The sequence below is a fragment of the Mastigoproctus giganteus genome, chromosome 10 (genome assembly GCF_048544385.1).
Source record: "Mastigoproctus giganteus isolate SK-2022 chromosome 10, ASM4854438v1, whole genome shotgun sequence".
NCBI classification, from domain to species: domain Eukaryota; kingdom Metazoa; phylum Arthropoda; class Arachnida; order Uropygi; family Thelyphonidae; genus Mastigoproctus; species Mastigoproctus giganteus.
Window position 1 is genome coordinate 98,933,745 of NC_143584.1, and position 19,941 is coordinate 98,953,685.

General features: G+C 38.8%; 1 protein-coding gene across 4 annotated transcripts in view; it reads right to left on the reverse strand.

The window, feature by feature from the left end:
* Positions 1-19,941, reverse strand: part of Opa1 (Opa1 mitochondrial dynamin like GTPase) — a 648,761-nt gene that overhangs the window by 368,803 nt on the left and 260,017 nt on the right. For all 4 annotated transcript variants that reach the window (XM_090383387.1, XM_090383386.1, XM_090383389.1 and 1 more), the window contains one exon: positions 5,977-6,049. In XM_090383387.1, coding sequence (XP_090239513.1) covers positions 5,977-6,049 — 73 coding nt within the window. The remainder of the gene's footprint in view (positions 1-5,976; positions 6,050-19,941) is intronic.

Consider the following 19,941-nt stretch of genomic DNA (forward strand, 5'->3'; position numbering starts at 1 on the left):
GATGTAGAAAACAATCATCCAATAAATCCACAAAAGCCCTGCTAGTGTGTGAGTAACCAGCCCCCAAAATCCAGTCAATATCTGGGAAATTAAAATCTCCCATTATAAGACACTCTGATTTACTGGCCCACTCTATTTCCCTGTACAGTTCCTTATTATACTCATCAGAGTCATTAGGCCTATAGCACACTCCTTCTCTCAATTTTGATCTCCCAATGTTTATGTCACACCAAACTGACTCCACACTGCACTGTCCAGCGATGTCGACTGGCTTCACTTCCTTGGTTTTTATGTGTTTCTTAACTAATAGCATAACACCTCCCCCCTTCCTATCCTGTCTATCCTTTCTGTAGACGTTGTACTCCCCAAATTGCAGTTCCGCATCCCTTATATCTGTGTGACGCCACGTCTCTGATATCCCAACAATATCTGCCTTCGATGTTTTGAGCAATACCTCAAATTCATCAAATTTATTTACTAAACTCCTAGCATTGGTGTACACGCAAGTATACCTGCACCTGTTTCTATTCTTAGCTACCCTAACACAACCCATGTGTTTACTTGTGCCGCAATGGCTCCCAGCAGTCTCTGAAATACCATGCATCTTGTTTTTCAGGCTTCTGCTCATTCTAATAGAAGCAGTGCAAGAATCTCTTTCACCTCTGCCAGTGGCTACTGTCAATCTATTGGTCTTTGTCTCCCCCCAAGCTAGCAGTTTTCCGACCCACCTAACACTGCCTCGAACATCTCACCACTCTACACAAAACTACATCTACACAGCCAGCATTTTGGCTTAGTCCAAGAACAGACAACTCGGCAGTGTAGAAGGAACCCTGGAACCTGCAACAAAGTACACAAAGACCTTTCTGTATACATTATACTCCACCTATTCAAATTCTGCCTTCTTTATATCCAAGTGACACCACATCTCTGATATCTCCACAATGTCCGCATTTAATGGCTTGACCAGCACTACAAATTAAGCAAATTTATTTACTATGCTTCTACCATGCACTGGTGTATACGAAAGTATATATATACACCTGTTCTTGCTCTTAGTTACCCAGCACAGCCCATTTTTTCCATGTTCCGTGATGACCCACAGCAGGCTTTAAAATCCCAGGTCTGTGCTTTCTGGGCTGCTGCATGTTCCCATAGAAGCTTAGTGTAAGGATCAACTTCTGCCTGCAGCTATTGTTAATCTATTAGTCTGTGTATTCCCTCAAGCTAGCAGTCAACCCACCTAACACTGCCTCAATAGCATCAAAAAATACTCTTGTACCCCTTCAATTTAAGTGGATCCTATCACTGTAGAAGTAGTAAGTACATCATCTTCTCACCGAGAGCACAAGCAGATCTCAATCCAGGAGTCTCTCTGGAGCTCTCAATTGCAGGGAATCTTCTCATCGCCACTCATTCAGTTAAATTCTTAGAGGTGATAATGGATGAAAATCTGACTTATAAGGATCAAATCCAGCAACTGCGCTCAAAAGCACTATGGGCCTTCTGCGGCATGAAACTTGACCTCTGCAGATCGCACAATAAAGAAACAGTCAGAAATTTCTCTTCTACTATTTCAGCTCATCATCGGTTATGGTATTTAAGTCTGGTTCGCAGCTCCTTTGTCCAGCCTGAAGACACTTTGGGGCCTAGAATTCTGGGTCCTGAAGTGGGCAAACAATTGGGCTCACCTTCATATAACATCAAAATCATAGCTCTGTAAAAATCTAAGCTCCTAAGGACATGGGCATTTGCTATGTCCTTATGAGCAGAGAGTTCCACAGAGCCCATTCCATGAAAGAATTGGCGAAGGGGCAGTTGGAAATCTGCCTAATTTTTTTCCATATTAATCTGGAGTTAGTGTTTCTATTTATGGTAGATGTGAACTGAATCCAAGAATTCTTCTTGGCTTGCCTTTGAATGAGACGTGCTTTGTCCTTAACTTCTTGTAGTTGATAAGATTAGCAGTGGTTGGGGATCTATGAAATAATTCCATGCTTTATTTTTTAACTTCTTTGCATTTGTGCATTCTTCATTCCACCAATAGTTCAGGTGCCGTCGGGACTGGGGATTTGACAATGGAATTGAACATTTAGCTGCAGATAGTAGGTGTGAAGTGATATAATCTGTGGCATCATCTATCGTATAAAATTCATTTGAAATTTTATTCAAATGAATTTTATACGAATTTGAATGAATTTCAGATGAGAAATTCTCATCTAAAATTGACCTACTTGGCTGGAAAGAACTTCCATTTCCTGCAGGGTTGGGGTAATGGTGGTTGTGCAGTGAGCAGATCACAAATAATCGGAAAATGGTCACTGCCCGTAGGGGTTGTACATAACAGACCATTCCAATTGGAAACAGAATCAGGGAGCATATCAAGAGATCGACTGCAGAAGTTTATCCAGTAGTTAATCGTGTGAGTAGCTAATTGTGGGTAGACCAGTATTAAGAACAGTAAGGTTTTGCTTATCCAGAAAGGTTTCAATTAGTTGACTATGTCTATCTAATTTAGTCGATCCCCATAAGGGGTGGTGGCTATTGAAATCGGCCAATTCTACTTCTCTCTCTCTCTCTCATACACACAGGGTAACTCAGGATTTTTTTTTTTTTTGGCTGGTGCAGCATAAGCCTCAGGCTTCCTTGCACCATACAGCTAATAATAAAAATAAAAAAAAGAAAAAAAAGAGACAAACAGGTGAAAGCAACTGTATTAGCAGGTTTTCAAGATCTTGGTAAGAGAAGGTATATCTTGGTGGGAGATAGATTGATACTAGTGTTAATGCAATCTGGGCTATCAAATGTATGACAACAACTTCAATTTCAGTTTGTGGAACAATTTGCTTGGTTAGGATCTTTGAGCTAACCAAGATGGCCACACCTCCATGGGCAGCATTTGAAGTATTATGATCTTGTCAATAGATAGTTCTTTATGGTGGTAGAAATTTGAGGAATTAGAAATGTTTCCTGTAGACAGAAACCAACTGGCGAGCGAGTAGTGGTTAATTAAGTCCTGAATATCATTAAAGTTGCTACGAAATCCTCTACAATTCCATTGTAGAATATAAGATATTATTGGTGTTCAGAAGAAGAAACTGTATCTGACCGTTTTTTTTTTTTTTTTTTGATGTGACTGGTTTATGGCATTCAGGCTTCAGTTTGTCTTTTTTGTAGAAGAATGGCAGACCGGTGTCCATTTCTTCTTCCACATATATTTCTAAGATCAGGTCTTTCTGTCTGGATGAGTCAATTGTATCCATGGATGTGTCCTAAATATCCTTTTTTATGATTGAGACTCAGTTATTTGATGTAGCATCAATCATTAGAGGAGGAGGAGAAGGAGATTTCGCAGGTACTGTAAGAGCAGTATTGCTTGCCTGGTTTAACTGCTTGGGGATACTGAACTGTTGCTGAGAGAGAGGACAGTCTGAGCCCAGTCAGAGATTGAAGTGTTGGAAGGGACTGTAACATCAGTTTGGGTGGCCACTGATTGATATTTTTGCACCACACTGGAGTATGTACATTTAGAAATATTGGGAGTAATTAATTTCCTTGCTCCTTGAAAGCTTACTTTATTTTCAATCTTATATTTCACTATTTTCCTTTCAGTTTTTCAATTGTCGCATGTCCTAGAATAAGCAGGATGGTTGCCTTTACAATTAGGGCAGGTCATTTCTGTTGCTGAACAATCGCTTTGAGTGTGATCGGAGGACCCACAGTTGGAGACAAACTGAGTTTACTCTGCATGCCGTTTGAGAGTGGCCATATTTTTGGCTCTTATAACATCTCAATGGATTAGGTATGTAGGGCTGAATGCGGCAAAAAAGATAACCTGCTTTTATGGACGAAGGTAGGTTTGGGATATTAAAAGTGAGTATAATATTCCTTGTAGGTGTGAGTGTATTGTCCTTTTTAATCACGATTCTTTTTACTGCAATTGCATTTTGCTCCTGAAGCTCTTGACTTATTTCTTCCCCCCGAGGCATTCAATAGGTCCCAGCTGGATGTAACACCCTTAGATGTGTTTAGGGTACCACGGGGAGAAACTTTTACTGAAATTCCAGCAAAATTTGTAACTTTCAGTAGACGAATGTTTCCTGCTGATTATTTTATTCCTACTAGTAGGTCCCCTGATTGCAGGGCCGCCTCCGTAGCCAGGTGGGCAAGAGCAGCAGTGCGTAACACACGCTTCTTGATTAAACCGGGGTTCGAGCCCGTAACCACCAAAATACGGAGGATGCGGAAAAGTCAGAGAATCACCACTGCATACCCCCAGAGCAATATGGCCTAAGTTGGAGACAAAATAAGTTGCTAATGCTCCTAAAAACCAAATAACAAACAAACAAACCGCTGATTGCAGTCGCTTGACTGTTTTAGGAGATCCTCCAAGACTTTCAAGGTGTTTCTGGATAAGAAACGGAGACAATTTGTTGAGAGGCTGATCTGTAAAAGAGTGGATTATGAGAAATACAGGAAAATCTATTGCTGAGGAGCTGGTCTTAAACCTCTTGGGTTGAGACATATCAAGTTCAGTTTCTATGACTGGCCAAGAGCTTGTTGGCTCTAGAGGAGGAAACCCATTGTGTTCCATAACTGCTTCTTTTGGCCCTTGGCAGATTAACTGTTCCGCCAAGGTTTCCGGCTCCACCACGGGGAGGCAGGAGCAGTGCCTGGTGTGACCAAGTCAGAAGTAGGTGTTAGTAATAACAATATAAGAAATAAAGAAAGGTGGCCTTCATTTCTTGCTCTGTACAAGTACTTTTGTAACAGGAGCTGTTATTAAATAAATTTCTTAAGGACAGGAACTTAAAAGAACTATAAATCGCTTTTATACAATCGCACTTTAATCACAGAGAAAACACTTCACAATTGCTTGGCACCCGGGGCTGAAAAATCAAGAGCAAGATAATGAATTCGTATTGCAAAAGGCTGTCATTCTCATTTTAATTTCAAAACCTCCACTGAAAGATGAAATAATGAAACTACCTGAAGTTACCCACTTTTTAAAATTCTTATAGTATCATATTAGTTTCCATTTTTATGAATATGTATTTTTATAATAGACATCAGGAAGTTTCTTTGTTGTTGTTGTTATTTGGTTTTTAGGAGCATTAGAAACTAAGACCATATTGTTCCGGGGATATGCGGTGGTCATTCCCTGACCTTTCTGCATCCTCCGTATTTGGTGGTCACGGGCTTGAACCCCAGTCTAATCAAGAAGTGTGTGCTAAACAGCACTGCTGCTCCTGCCCACCTGGCTATGGAGGCGCCAAAGTTTCTTTGACAGCAGTACAAAGAAAAGTAAGTTCCCACTCAATATAAGATCACCAACAACTTGTTTCATCCTCAGCTTTCTTCATAATATACCACAACTATTAGTTCAGTCAATGAAGTTAATTTATATATATAGAGAGAGAGAGAGAGAGACAGAGAGAGAGAGAGAGAGAGACTTTATTGCAAGTAATACAATGTAGAGTATGGGTAAAGTTGCAACCGTTCTGTCACAGCCAAAGGCCTACATTGGAATTAAATGATTATTTAATTAATTATATTGTGTGCATATAAATAACTAATTATTTATGTATACATAATATAAAAGTAAAAAGGTGTAATATGTTATAATGATTCCTCACATGATGCAAATATTAACTGTTCATAATAATAAAAAAAAAAAAAAAAAAAACCTTCTACAGATCTTTTCTGAGATTCAAAAACAGCATTCTAAAAAACTGAGAATATGAAATCACTTTCCATCAATAATGGATAAAAATAAAAGAAAGCCCAATTGCTGTAGAAAATCCCTGTACCTCCTCTCACAGAAAACAAGTGCAGTTATCAATTTTCATCTCATTATATAAAAGCAAAACACCACATTTTTGGTTAAGTTCAAAATTGATATTCCAGTCACACACACACACACACATGCGCGCACACACACACACACACATGCGCACACACAAGCACACACCTTACCTCTTCCAGTTACAACAGCAAAATAACCTAAAGCTTTCATAGGAAATAACTTTCCTTCCAAAATCCTTTTTATCTAAAAATAAATATAAAAAAATAGAAAACACATATTAATAAAGAATAATTTCACATATTCATATTCTTGGTTATAATCATAACCAAGAATATGATTATAAATTCTCATTTGCAAAATGAAAAAGAAAGTTTTTTTTTTTTGAAAATCTCTCCTAGAAATGTAATTTCTGTCATGTCTACAAGGAATACTTATATCATTAAAACAGCCACTTCTAGAGAAAATGAATCAAGTCAAGCAACTTGCAAAATCAAATTCAGTGACTCGTGTAAAATGTGACTTTCATTACAAACTACAAAACAGAAGCAACCACATGTCATTTTTAGATTGACACAGATGAAATTGTGATATTAAAGTTCTTCAGCAATCTTCACAACAGTGGACTTACACCTGCAAATGAAAATTGGATGAACCATAAACAATAGTCCAGTCTATTTTAACAAACAATACCCCAGAATATTTTATAAACAACTCCCAGCCTATTCTCAAATCCAGTGGTTGAAAACTTTTTCTACAGTGGGTCACATCTTGCTTTTTGAATATTTTTTTATTTTTAAACTCAATTCTAAATACATTTATAAATATAATTTTTAGTAATGAAGTGTAAGAATTTTTAATAGCTTTCTTGATGCTGAATTTCTTAGAAAGGTTTCCTGAATCTCGTTGGTATTTTTTTTACTTTTATAATTTTGAATTGTCTCTTGTTGGCCTGCTTGCAATAGATTTAACACATATTTCATTTGAGAAAATATTTGTTTGCACATATAGGAAAAATGAAATGCAGATAGAACTGCTGCATTCTACAACCATGCCTGCAAGTTGCTCGAATTGAAATTGCATTAATGATTTTTAATTTTTTTTAAAGAATTAAAATGTTGGGCTAAGGATCGACCAAACCATGATGGCAGGTCACCTTCTGACCTGTGGATCATACGTTGCTAGCAACTAACCTAAACAATACTCCAGCCCATTCGCTAGTCTATTTTTAAAAACTTACAGGGTGCAGTCAGAAAGGCCATTAAGAGAAAAAAAGTACAACTGAAATGCATAACGAAAAACTGTACAGACATAAGGTAGGAGCAGTGGCAAGTGATGCGACAAAAACTTAAACAGGATCAGCCAAAAAAAAAAAAAAACACCAACTACACTTCTAATTTCATCTGTCCAACCTCTCTAACAGTTTATCTAGTTCTTCCTTGAATTTATTCAAAATATCCACCTCTACAAAATCAGATGGGAGTTTCTTGACTTTCACCAATCACCCTCTGGCTGAAGGAAATTTTAACACATCTGGCCAGCAACCATCATTCCTCAATTTGAATTTATGTCCCTCCGTGTGGGTACCCTGAGCAGGAAGAAAGATGCCATCGGCATCATGTTTACGCAATCCATTCAAGGCCTTAAACATCAATCAGATACTATTGCAAGTGCCCGGTTTTCAGCCTGCTGCAATTTGCAAAATTGAAGCCATTCTTGATTAAGAACAAGCACCCTTTTCGTCCTCACCAATCTTGTTATATTTATCTGCACCTGTTCCAGTGGATTCACATTCTTCCTAAAATAAGGCTTCCAGATCTGTATGCAGTACTCAAGACATGGCCTAACAGCCTTGTACAATGGCAAATATCACCGATAAAACCACGAGTTGTCGTGGGAGCATATCGGCACTACACAGAGAACTCTTCATATCTCTCTGCATAATTACACCTAGGTCTTTCTCATTATTTTTCTTCGTACCATCTGCAACCTTAGACATTAAGCCCAATGTGCTTTCAACATTGTTAATAAATAGAAAACAACAGTGGGCACAATACTGAACCTTGGGGAGCACTTAATAAGATTGGTCCAAGAAGAGTAGTATCCACTGATACTACTCTTCCCTTTTTATATTTACTTTAATATCTCCTCAACTTAACTTTCAGTTATCATATAATAATTCAGCTCCCTAGCAGAATTTCTTGTTTCAACCATCTCCATCACTAAAAAACTTCTCAGGTGTAAGTGCCAATGCAAAATAGCCAATCAGTTTGTCTGCAACCTAAGCAGGATCATCAACATTTAATCAATCCATATCTAGCGGACCAATTTGATTCCCTTCCCTTCTACTGTTTACGTAAGAAAACAGTAGAAGGGAAGGAAGGAAGTCTTTGCTGCTTTTCATTGCATTCTTTAGGAATTCCTTCTAGAGTGAGCCAGTAAATTTGAATGTATTATATATGGAGGATATGAGCTTTACTGATATTGTGCTCTCTGTTTACAGAGAACACATGTTTACAAGAAAACAGGACAGGAAGGGGAGGTAATGCTCTTAGTTAATAAGCACAAAATTTAATTAGGGCAGTGCATCTAGATGACATGAGTGGCCACCAATGCAATGATGAGTCAGTTTGGTGTGACACAAGCTCTGAGAAAACAAAAATGATGGTAGGAGTGTATTATGGGCCTAATAATGAATATACCGAACCAGTAAACGTACAGATAAAATATAGCAAGCCAGAAAATCATATTGTATTTAATTTTTGAGATGTTCACTGGAACTTTGTAGGTTGGTCAGGCACACAATAGCAAAGCATTTGTGAATTTTCTGGATTACTGTTTTCCATAGCATGCTAGAGAAGCATCAAGAGAAAGCAAGCAAGACTCTTGATTTGATTCTTAAAAGCATCCCTAGGTGGTAGCGACACAGTGTACTGATGTGAATTTACTGAATAATGTAATTACTGTCAAGGACAAAGGGGAAGGGCTATTGCTTTCATAAAGGTGACTACAATGGTGTTGGCCATTATTAGAAAGTATCTGACACCATTATCAGTTTGTTTGTTTGTTATTTGGTTTTTAGGAGCATTAGGAGAGAGGGCACTGACTCTCTTTAAAAACTACAGCTGTGAATTACAGGCTCCGAAAAAGCAATAAATGTTTGCCTTTTCATTTACCTAATTGTTATTTTGTATTGTACTATATAAGTAGTCTTACAGTTATTGTTATGCTGGTTATTTTTATTTTTAATTTAGATAGAGTTTTTGTAGATTACTACGTAATATACGTAAAAACTGTTATTTCGTTCGAATCTTGCAGCCATTGTTTTTGTATAGAGTAGTAGGGAATTCAAATTTTTAATTGTGGTAACTAGGCAGCTCTAACATAATTATAAAGTGTAATACACATCACTGCATTTAGGATTCTATTAGATAGCGTAGCATAGACAATTAATTAATTAAATTTATTGATCTTATTAATTTAAAATATCATTCCATAGACTAGAGCAGCAAAGCAAAGGGCACAAAGTGGCAGGAGTGCTGTGACTCGGGAGAGAACTGAGGGGGAAAATTCTCCAATGCATCACAGCCTAAAAAAATGTGCAACTTGTGAAATGTTTGCTGAACTCTCTGGAACAGAACATGATCTAGCCAAGGAGGATGTCTTTGTGTGTGCCAGGTGCAGAGAGTGTTTAGAAATTAGGGATCAACTCAGCGTTCTACTGGGCGTCTATGAGAGCTTGAGGTGTAGGCTAGATGCCCTTGAAGAAATTAATATGAGGGGCCCGTCAAGCTCTCAGCTGCCCAACTCAACGCCAGAACTCACTCCTGGGCATCAGGTAACAAAGCGGCAATCTCCAAGGCAGAATGCACTGGTCCCAAAGGAACTAGTTATTGTGTAAAAAGGATAGATGGAACAGGACTAGGGTATGTCTGCAAGGGACAAAAGTTGATGATGTTGTAAAGCATATATCATCTTTTAAGGGCACAAAAGGTGATATACACGTTGGCACCAATGACATTAAGAGTAGGAGACCTGCAGATTTACTTAACAAGTACGGGTCAGTGTTGCAAAAAAGTCATGGGTCAGGGTTAAATTTGAAAGTGTCTGCAATTCTGCACAGACACGATAGGAGGGAATGTGCAAGGCTCAAGGGTAGAATTTTTTTCAGCATGGTCTGTGCTTGTTAACAGGAGAGACTGCTTCTACAGGGATGGGATACACTTAAATAGAAAGGGTGCAAGAATATTTGCTGATGCTATTGAGGTAGTGTTAGATGGGTCAGAAAACTGCTAGCTTGGGGGGGGGATTCACAAGACTAAAAGGTTAAAAGTAGCCAAAGGCAGAGGTGAAGGTGATTCTTGCACAACTTCTATTAGAATAAGTAGCGACCTGGAGCGAGGGGTGCTGGGGGGTTACAGGGACCGATGGCAGTCATTGTGAAACAGGTGGGTATATGGGATGTGTTAGGGTAACTAATAATAAGGATAGGTACATGTATACTTGCATGTATACCAATGCTAGAAGTATAGTAAATAAATTTGATGAATTTGAAGTGTTGGTCAAGACATCAAAGGCGGATATTGTTGGGATAGCAGAGACGTGGTGTCACACAGGTATAAGGAATGCAGAACTGGAATTTGGGGAGTACAATGTGTACAGAAAGTATAGACAAGATAGGAAGGGAGAAGTGCATCCAGTTGCTATAGAGGAACAGTGCACTGTTGAGTCAGTTTGGTGTGATATAAGCACTGCGAAAGCAAAAATAAGAGTAGGAGTGTTTTATAGGCCTAATGACTCAAATGAGTACAATGAACAATTGTACAGAGAAATAGAGTGGGCTAGTAAATCAGAATGTCTTATAATGGGGGATTTTAACTTCCCAGATATTGACTGGAACTTGTGGGTTGGTCACTCACACACTAGTAAGACTTTTGAGGATTTGTTGGATGATTGTTTTCTGCAGCAGCATGTTCAAGAGAGAGTAATACTCTTGATCTGGTTATCGGCAGTTATTATTTAAGTATTAAGAATTTGCATATAAAGGAACCACTAGGTGGCAGTGATCACAGTATACTGATGTGGGATTTACTTAAAGATATAATTACCATCAGGGGTAAAGGAAAGGGTTTTTTTGCTTCCATAAAGGTGAGTACAGTGGTCTCAGACTGTTTTTAAATTCTGTAGTGGGATCAACTAATAATGTTACCAACAGTAAATTCTAAGTGGGAAACATTCAAGGAATTAATCGTGGATGCTACTAAAAGTTTCATACCTATTAAGAAATATTGTTCAAGGTTTAGGCCTAAATGGTTATCAAATGAACTAATGAGACTCGTGACAGGGAAGAAAAATGCATGGGATGCATATAAATTATCAAGCGACTCAGAAGCCTATGGCAGATATAAGCTAGTCTGTAATCAGGTCACAAAGGAGGTTAGGCAGGCGAAGGCAGATTACGAGAAATCTTTGGGAAAAGTTGCTAAGAAAAACAGCAAGGATTTCTTTACTTATATAAACTCTAAAAGGAAGGGGATGAATCTGATTGGTCCGCTTGATATCGATGGTTCAACTGTTGATAATCCTGCTCAGATAGCAAGCAAACTGAATGAGTATTTTGCATCTACATTCACACATGAGGAGTTATTAAGGTTTGAAAATGGCAGAAGGTTATCAAATTGTAGCAGGGTCCTTAATGATTTTGTAATAACTGAGAGCAAAGTGGAGGAGAAATTGTTAAAGTTAAACATAAGAAAGGCACCTGGGGTGGATGGGATCTATCCAGTTATATTAAAGGAGGCGGCAAAGCAACTAAGCAAACCCTTAGCCATATTTATGAGAGCATCCTTGGACTCATGGGAGGTCCCCACGGACTGGGCAGATGGACTAAGAAGTGGCAACTGTAGTTTAACCTTGACAAATGCAAAGTCTTCTACCCATACTGCAATAGGGGTAGAAGTAACCTCACAGAAATGTACTACCAACAGTGTGGTACTACCCTTAAGGTGGTAAAAAATGAAAAAAACCTGGGAGTAATTGTGCAGTCAGATATGAAGTTTTCTGGGCAGTGCAGACAGGCTGCCAGGGCAGGTCATGGGGTTTGGTCAATGATATATAGGAATTTTGCTAGCAGGGAAAAGGAGGTGATTGTCCCTCTGTATAAGGCAATGGTCAGGCCACGCCTTGAGTACTGCGTACAGGTCTGGAGGCCTCATTTTAGGAAGGATGTAGATTTGCTTGAGCATGTACAGAGAAGAGCAACAAGATTGGTGAGGGGAATGAAGATATCCTCTTACCAAGAGAGGCTTAAGTTCTGCAAATTGCAGAGGCTGGAGACTAGGCACCCACGCGGTGATCTGATTGAGGTGTATAAGGTCTTGAATGGGTTGAGCATGCTGAATTCTGATGGGATCCCTCCACTTGTTCAGATTACGAACCTAAGGGGGCATAAATTCAAATTAAGAAAAGACAGAGGTAGAATAGATGTGCGGAAATTTGCCTTTAGCCAGTGGGTGGTTAACTGCTTAAACAAACTTTCATCTGTTGTTGTGGAAGTTGATAGGTTAAATAAATTTAAGGAGGAACTGGACAGGCATTTGGAGGGAATGGTGTGATTTTTTTTTTTTTTTTTTTGGCTAATGCTGCATAAGCTCATACACTTGCTTTCTTGCATCACATGACACTACTACTACTATTAGCAACTAAGGCCATATTTCTCAGGGGATATGCGGTGGTCATTCCCTGACCTTTCCGTATCCTCCGTATTTTGTGGTCATGGGCTTGAACCACGGTCTAATCAAGAAGTGTGTGCTAAACACTGCTGCTCCTGCCCACCTGTCCACAGAGGTGCCGACCATTATCAGAAAGTTATTACTTTCATAGAGTAACAAATTTTGTTCTAATAAATGAAAATGCTGTTCACAGTTTGCTGATAACAGCACTCTACCTTTCAGTTTGAAAAAAAAAAAAAAAAAAACCTTGCTGTGCATTAAGAGTAAACTTCTCGAATAACCACCACCAATTCCTTAAATAATAACAATATCCAAGTAACTTTCTGATGTGAGAAGAAAACTAAACTTAATCATTCTAAAACTCTAATAATACTGTATAATTGCACACAAAGAAGACTTTATTGTTGCCATAATCATCTTCAAGTGAACTCAGATTTCAAGACAATGTCATGCATGTTTACTGGGATCACCATAACCTCCTCCTATCTCTCTCTCTTTCTCTCTCTCTCAGCCTAAACACATCATAAAAAGGGATGGCTGAGTAGAAGCCAAATGGTTATCAATGGACACTGTTCTTTGTGGACTAATGTCGTTAGTGAAGTCCCCCTGGGTTCGGTGGTTGGCCCATTGTTTCTGTATTTATTAATGATATTGATGAGGTCATATCAGGCTTAATGTGTACTTTTGGAGAGGATACAAAAGGTGGTTAATGAAAGTATACTGCTGCAAAAGATATAGATAAATTAAGCAGATGGGCTGAGAAATGACAACTGAAGGCTTAACATTTACAAATGCAAGGAATTGCATATGGGTAGTACAAAGGGTACTAGGAAAGTTTTGCAATATGACGCAACAATGAATCACAGGAAGCTGCATGTTGAGACATGTTCATACATGCATAGTAGCCGCCGCGCCAAGTCGATGGGCTCAGTTATTCATTAGTAGTGAGAGTGTAAAGTGCTTGCGATGGCATCGTGGTCACGAAATGAGATAAGGACAGTTTTGCGGTAGCATAATTTCGTGCGTGGTTTAACCATAGACCAGTGCTTAGAAGAAATGACTCTTGCACTAGATGATGATTGTCCACATCGTACAACGATATTCAGGTGGTATAGAGAATTCCAAAGGGGAAATTTCACTCTGGAGGATTCTGAGAGGCCGGGAAGGCCACGAACGTCAGTTACGGAGGAAAACGTTACTGTTGTGAGGAAAATGCTTGACGAAAACAGGCGAGTGACCTACCAACAGATAGAGGATACTTTGGGCCTAAATGCACCAGCAATTTGTTCGTTTCTGCAAGATCATTTGCACGTGAAGAAACTTTGTTCTCTCTGGGTGCCGCATCAACTGACTGAAGAGCAGATGACACGACGTGTGACTTGGTGCTGGGAGATGTTAAAAAAGTTTGATAAGGGACAATCTCGGTATGTGAACAACATCGTGACAGGTGACGAGACTTGGCTGTACTATTACGATCTGCCGACCAAGGCTCAAAACAAAGTTTGGGTCTTTGATGATGACGACACCCATAATTGTCAGAAAATCCCAATCTGTAAAGAAGAAAATGATAGCTGTATTTTTCAAATCGAGTGGAATTGTGGAATGTGTCGTTTTGGACATGCAGAAGACAGTCACAGCTAAGTGGTATACTGAACAATGCCTAAAGTCATTGGATCTATGAAGAACCTGCGGCCAAAGTCAAGAATGGACACCTGGTACCTCCATCACGATAATGCTGCAGCTCACCGCGCCAAAGCCTGCACCGAATATTTGACCACGACAGGACTGAAACTTCTCGAGCACCCTCCCTACAGTCCAGACCTTGCTCCCTGCGACTCTGCACTGTTCCCGCATGTGAAAATGAAGCTAAAAGGGAGGCGGTTTTCCAGTGATCAGGACCTTCTACGGGCTTGGGACAACGAGTGTGCTTTACTCCCTAGTGAAACTTGGCAGAACTGGTTTAAAGATTGGTTTCGGAGGATGGTGAGGTGTATTGAATGTAGAGGAAATTACTTTGAAAAAATTAAATAAACAAAGCTGTATTGCAAAACTTTCCTAGTACCCTTTGTAGTTATCCCAGAATAATGCAACTGTGTGATACTACACTGAAGGTAGTGAAAAATGAAAAAGACATGGCGATAATTGCAGTGCAGACAGGCTGCCAGGACAGCTCACGGGGTCTTGCCAATGATATACAGAAACTTTGCTAGCAGGGATTATCCTATTGTATAAGGAAATGGTCAGGCCACATCTTGAGTACTGCATACAGGTCTGGAGGCCTCCTTTTAGGAAGGGTATAGAGCTTCTGGAACAAGGAGGGGGCAGTCTAATATTAACAATTAACCTTATCTTATCAGCCTTTAACCCATTCATAGTATATTAAGTAATATAGATTTTAATACCATTAGTGTTTTGGGTTTTAATTATGAAAGAAAAAAAGAAAAGGTTTAATATCTAAATTTGCTGATGACACAAAAGTTTGCAAGGTGTATGCTGTTCTAAAAAGAACCAGATAAACTTATAGAGGAAATGAAAAGGGCAACTGAGGTTTAAAATTGATACATGAACATGAAAGATTGCATTGGAGTGGCAATAATCCCAGAATAACATATAAATTGGGAAGTATCAAACTCAAGGTGATGACGAATTAAATATACCTATTGGTAAACAAAGTCATAAAGTTGTGTTAGCAGTGCAGATGGGCTGCTAGTGCAGTTCATGGTGTGCATCAATGATAAAAAAAAAATTTCCAACAGTGGCAAGGAGGTCATCATCCCATTAGCAGAGTTAAAGGATATCACCCCGGAGCCGCATTACAATTAACACTATATACAAGGAAGTAGTCAGGCTTCACCTTAAGTATTGCATACAGGTCTGAAAGCCTAAATTTAGGAAAGATGTGGGTCTGTTGAAATGAGTGCAGAAAAGAGTAACAAGATTACTATTGTGCATGGAAGACTATTGTACAAATTGGAGCAGAATGGTATTAAGGGTAAGTTGCTACAATGGATAAAAGGATGGTTGAGTGGGAGAAGACAGAGGGTGGTAATTAATGGGTGCTGCTCTTCTTGGTTATTAGTGGAGTCCCACAGGGTTCAGCGTTAGGTCCACTGTTGTTTTGTATATTTATCAATGATATTGATGAAGGTATATCAGGCTTCGTGTCGAAGTTTGCAGATGATACAAAGGTTGGCAGGGTTTTTAATGACAGTAATGGCAGTGTGCTACTGCAAAAGGATCTAGATAATTTGGGCAGATGGGCTAAGAAGTGGCAACTGAAGTTTAACCTTGACAAATGTAAAGTACTGCATATGGGTAGAAGTAACCCCAGAGAAATGTACCAACTGTGTGGTACTACACTTAAAGTGGTAAACATGAAAAAGACCTGGGAGTAATTGTGCAGTCAGATATGAAGTTTTCTGAGCAATGCAGACAGGCTGCCAGGGCAGGTCATGGGTTTTGTCAATGACATATAGGAATTTTGCTAGCAGGGAGAAGGAGGTGATTATTCCCTTGTATCAACTTGTGTCAGACCACACCTAGAGTACTGTATACAGTTCTGGAGGCCTCATTTCAAGAAGGATGGAGAGATGCTGGAACGAGTACAGAGAAGGGCAACAAGATTAGTGAATGGAACAAAGGGGTGCTCTTACGAAAAAAGGCTTAAGTTCTGCAAATTGCAGTGGCTGGAGACTAGGCACCTGCATGGTGATCTGATTGAGGTGTATAAGGCCTTGAATGTGTTGAGCACACGAGTTCTGATGGGATCCTTCCACTTGTTCAGATTACGAACCCAAGGGGGCATAAATTCAAATTAAGAAAAGACAGCTGTAGAATAGATATGCGGAAATTTGCCTTTAGCCAGCGGGTGGTTTGGTTAATTGCTGGAACAAACTTCCATCTGTCGTTGTGGAAGTTGATAGGTTAAATAAACTTAAGGAGGAACTGGACAGGCATTTGGAGGGAATGGTGTAAATTTTTTTTTTTTTTTTTGGACTGATGCTGCATAAGCTCATACACTTGCTTTCTTGCATCACATGCCACTACTACTATTAGCCAAGGGGCAAAAAAAGGATACTTTTACCAGGAAAGACTTTTATGAGATTTATTTATTAAGGAGATTTATGTAAATTACAGTTCTGGAATATAAGCACTTGCATGAAGACTGTTTTGACTAAAAGTGTTTAAGGCTGTAAACAGATTGAGTGAACTAAATGCTGATGGCAGCCTTATTATTTCTAGGATGAGACACATACATTCAGGAACAATAACGTAAATGGATATTTGCAGGATAGGTGTGCAAAAAGTTACTTCAAGTAATTGGCTCTGAAACAAATTTCCATCTGATGTTGTGGAAGTAGTGAGTAATTTGAATAAATTTAAGGAAAGGTAAAAAAATTATTAGTAGGGCTGGACAAAAAGGGTTTTTTTCCCCCCCTGATTCTACATAAGCTTGGTCTTTGCATTATTTTTCCATTACTAATAATTGCTATTTTCAGGCCACATAAATAATTTGGCTAGATTTTGTTATAGTATCTTGCTAAAGGCTGATAATTATCCACCTTCACATCACCATCTAGCCTCAACATTGGATTTATATATATATATATACTGTTTTTAGCATTAAAATTTAATGCTAATTACACTTGTAATACTGATCACATTACAAATCTAATTAACAATTAACAATTAAGTAAAAACAACAAGTCAGTGCAAAATCCTCTCAGATCTCACTCATGTTAGTAGTAGTAGAGGTTATTTAAATTACCCTTCACTTTCTAAGGGACAAAAAACTTACTAATTTGTATATTTATTTGTATATACTAATTAGTATATTACTAATAGTATACTATTAGTAGTAGTGGCATATGATGCAAAAAAGCAGGCTAATAAAGCATCCCCCCCCCCTCCAAACCCCTCCGCAAGTGTTCATCCCCTCATATAATTTGCCTAATTCTTCATAGAATTTATTTTAACTACAGCCATGAAGAAGAGAGAGAGAAATTTCTTGCAAAATCCCCAATTTCTGGGTGGGACGACATTTCTGTTAGCCTTATTATGTCAGCATTAGCTTTCCTAATGAGTTCAAATTCAGCCATTTTATTGACAACACCCATGATACCACTCAGTTAAAACTAAGTGTCTCTTGTATAGTTTATAGCACTGACAAACCTTGAAATTATTTAGGCTTGTTTCCCTATCTTTCTCATCCTGTTCATTTGAAAAGTGTTGCTACCCTCAGAACATCTTGTCAACATCGGCTGTTGTGACAACAAACAACAATTCTCGAGGTGAGTGCAAGATACACTGCAAGCATTACTGCATTAGTAGAGGCATATGATGCAAAAAAGCAAGCTTATATAGCATTAGCCAAAAAAAAAAAAAAAAACTTCCCATTTTGCCCATCCGTTAACTCTAAAAGTTTGCCCAGTCCAGCCTTGAATTTATTAAAGCTATCGACTTCCACAACGACAAATGGAAGTTTGTCCCAGCAATCAACCACTCCCTGGCTAAGGGCAAATTTCCACACATCTATTCTATAACTGTTTTTCCTCAATTTGAAGTTACCCCCCCCCCCTCAGGTGCAGAATCTGAGAAAGTTGTTGTTGTTGTTATTTGGTTTTTAGGAGCATTAGCAACTAAGGCCATATTGCTCCGGGATATGCGGTGGTCATTCCCTGACCTTTCCGCATCCTCCGTATTTGGTGGTGACGGGCTCGAACCCCGGTCTAATCAAGAAGCGTGTGCTGCGCACTGCTGCTCCTTCCCACCTGGCTACAGAGGCGCCTATCTGAGAAAGAGGAAGAATCCTATCAGCAATGAGCTTGATCAAACCATTCAAGGCCTTATACACCTCAATCATCACTTCACAGGTGCCTCGTCTCCAGATGCTTCATTTTGAGAACTTAAGCATTTCTTGGTAAGAGAACCCCCTTCGTTCCCCCTCACCAATCTTGCTGCCCTTCTCTGTACATGCTCAAATAACTCTGCATCCTTTCTAAAATGACGCCTCCTGACCTGTATGCAGTACTCAAAGTCTGGCAAAACCATTGCCTTATACACAAAGAGATAATCAACTCATTATCTCTGCTAGCAAAATTCCTATATATCATTGACAAGACCCCAAGAGCTACTCTTGCAGCCTGTCTGCACTGTTCAGAAAAACTTCATTTCCGACTGCAAAATTACCACCAGATCTTTTTCATTCTCCACTACCCTGAGTAACCCCAGAGTAACATACCACACAATCGATATGTTACTCTGGGGTAACATATGGGTTGCATATGGGTAGTAGTAACTACCCATATGCAACACTTTGCATTTGTCAATGTTAAATTTCAGTTGCTGTTGTGGGTTTTTTGGCATAAGGGCCTCCTGGGCCATATTGTGCCTTTTCATTATTAACTTAGGACTGAGTCTAATATTATGGTTATAAGAGGCAATTATATATATTTATGCTTTTCAAGTATTTAAACAGTGCTTCAAAATTTGCATTATTGCCAAGTATGCGTAGTAAAGTTAAAGGTTTCTGCAAATTGGATAGAGAATAAAAATTGGATTTCCAGTTACTTGAGTATTTAGAGCATTCTATTAGGATATGTTTGATTGTTACTGGGTTTGACAGAAGGGACATTAAGGTGAGTTTTCTCCCATAAGCAAGAACAGATGAATTGTAAAAGAATGACCAATACGGAGTCTTGCCAAAATTACTTCTCCTCGCCTGCTTTTCCTGAAACTATAAGTCCACATTTGACGGTCCTTTTTAAGGTGAAATAGTTTATTATTGACTTGTGTTTGCCACAGTTCAGACCATTGAAGCCTACATGCTGTTTATAATCAATGTATGGGATTTTAGATGGCAGAATGATTCACTGTTAGGATGTTTAGCAGTACTATCTGCACTTTCAATTCCTGGGAAGACTACATGCCCAGGGATCCAGAAGGATGACAAACTGGTTAGATGTTTGATATTAGATAAATGAAGATTTATCTAATATTTATATTAGATTATTTGATAAATGAAGCTAAAAGGGAGGCGGTTTTCCAGTGATGAGGACCTTCTACGGGCTTGGGACAACGAGTGTGCTTTACTCCCTAGTGAAACTTGGCAGAACTGGTTTAAAGATTGGTTTCGGAGGATGGAGAGGTGTATTGAATGTAGAGGAAATTACTTCGAAAAAATTAAATAAACAAAGCTGTATTGCAAAACTTTCCTAGTACCCTTTGTATAATTGAGACCGTATCTGTTTCAGAATGGGATGTGGGAAAGAAGTAGTAGATTGAATGGCAGTGACTGCAGTTAGGGAGTCTGTGTATATAAGAACTTGCTTGAATTGCTGCTAGGTTATATTATCTAGAGCTAGTTTTATTGCATACAATTCTGCAGTATAGATAATGCATTATGTT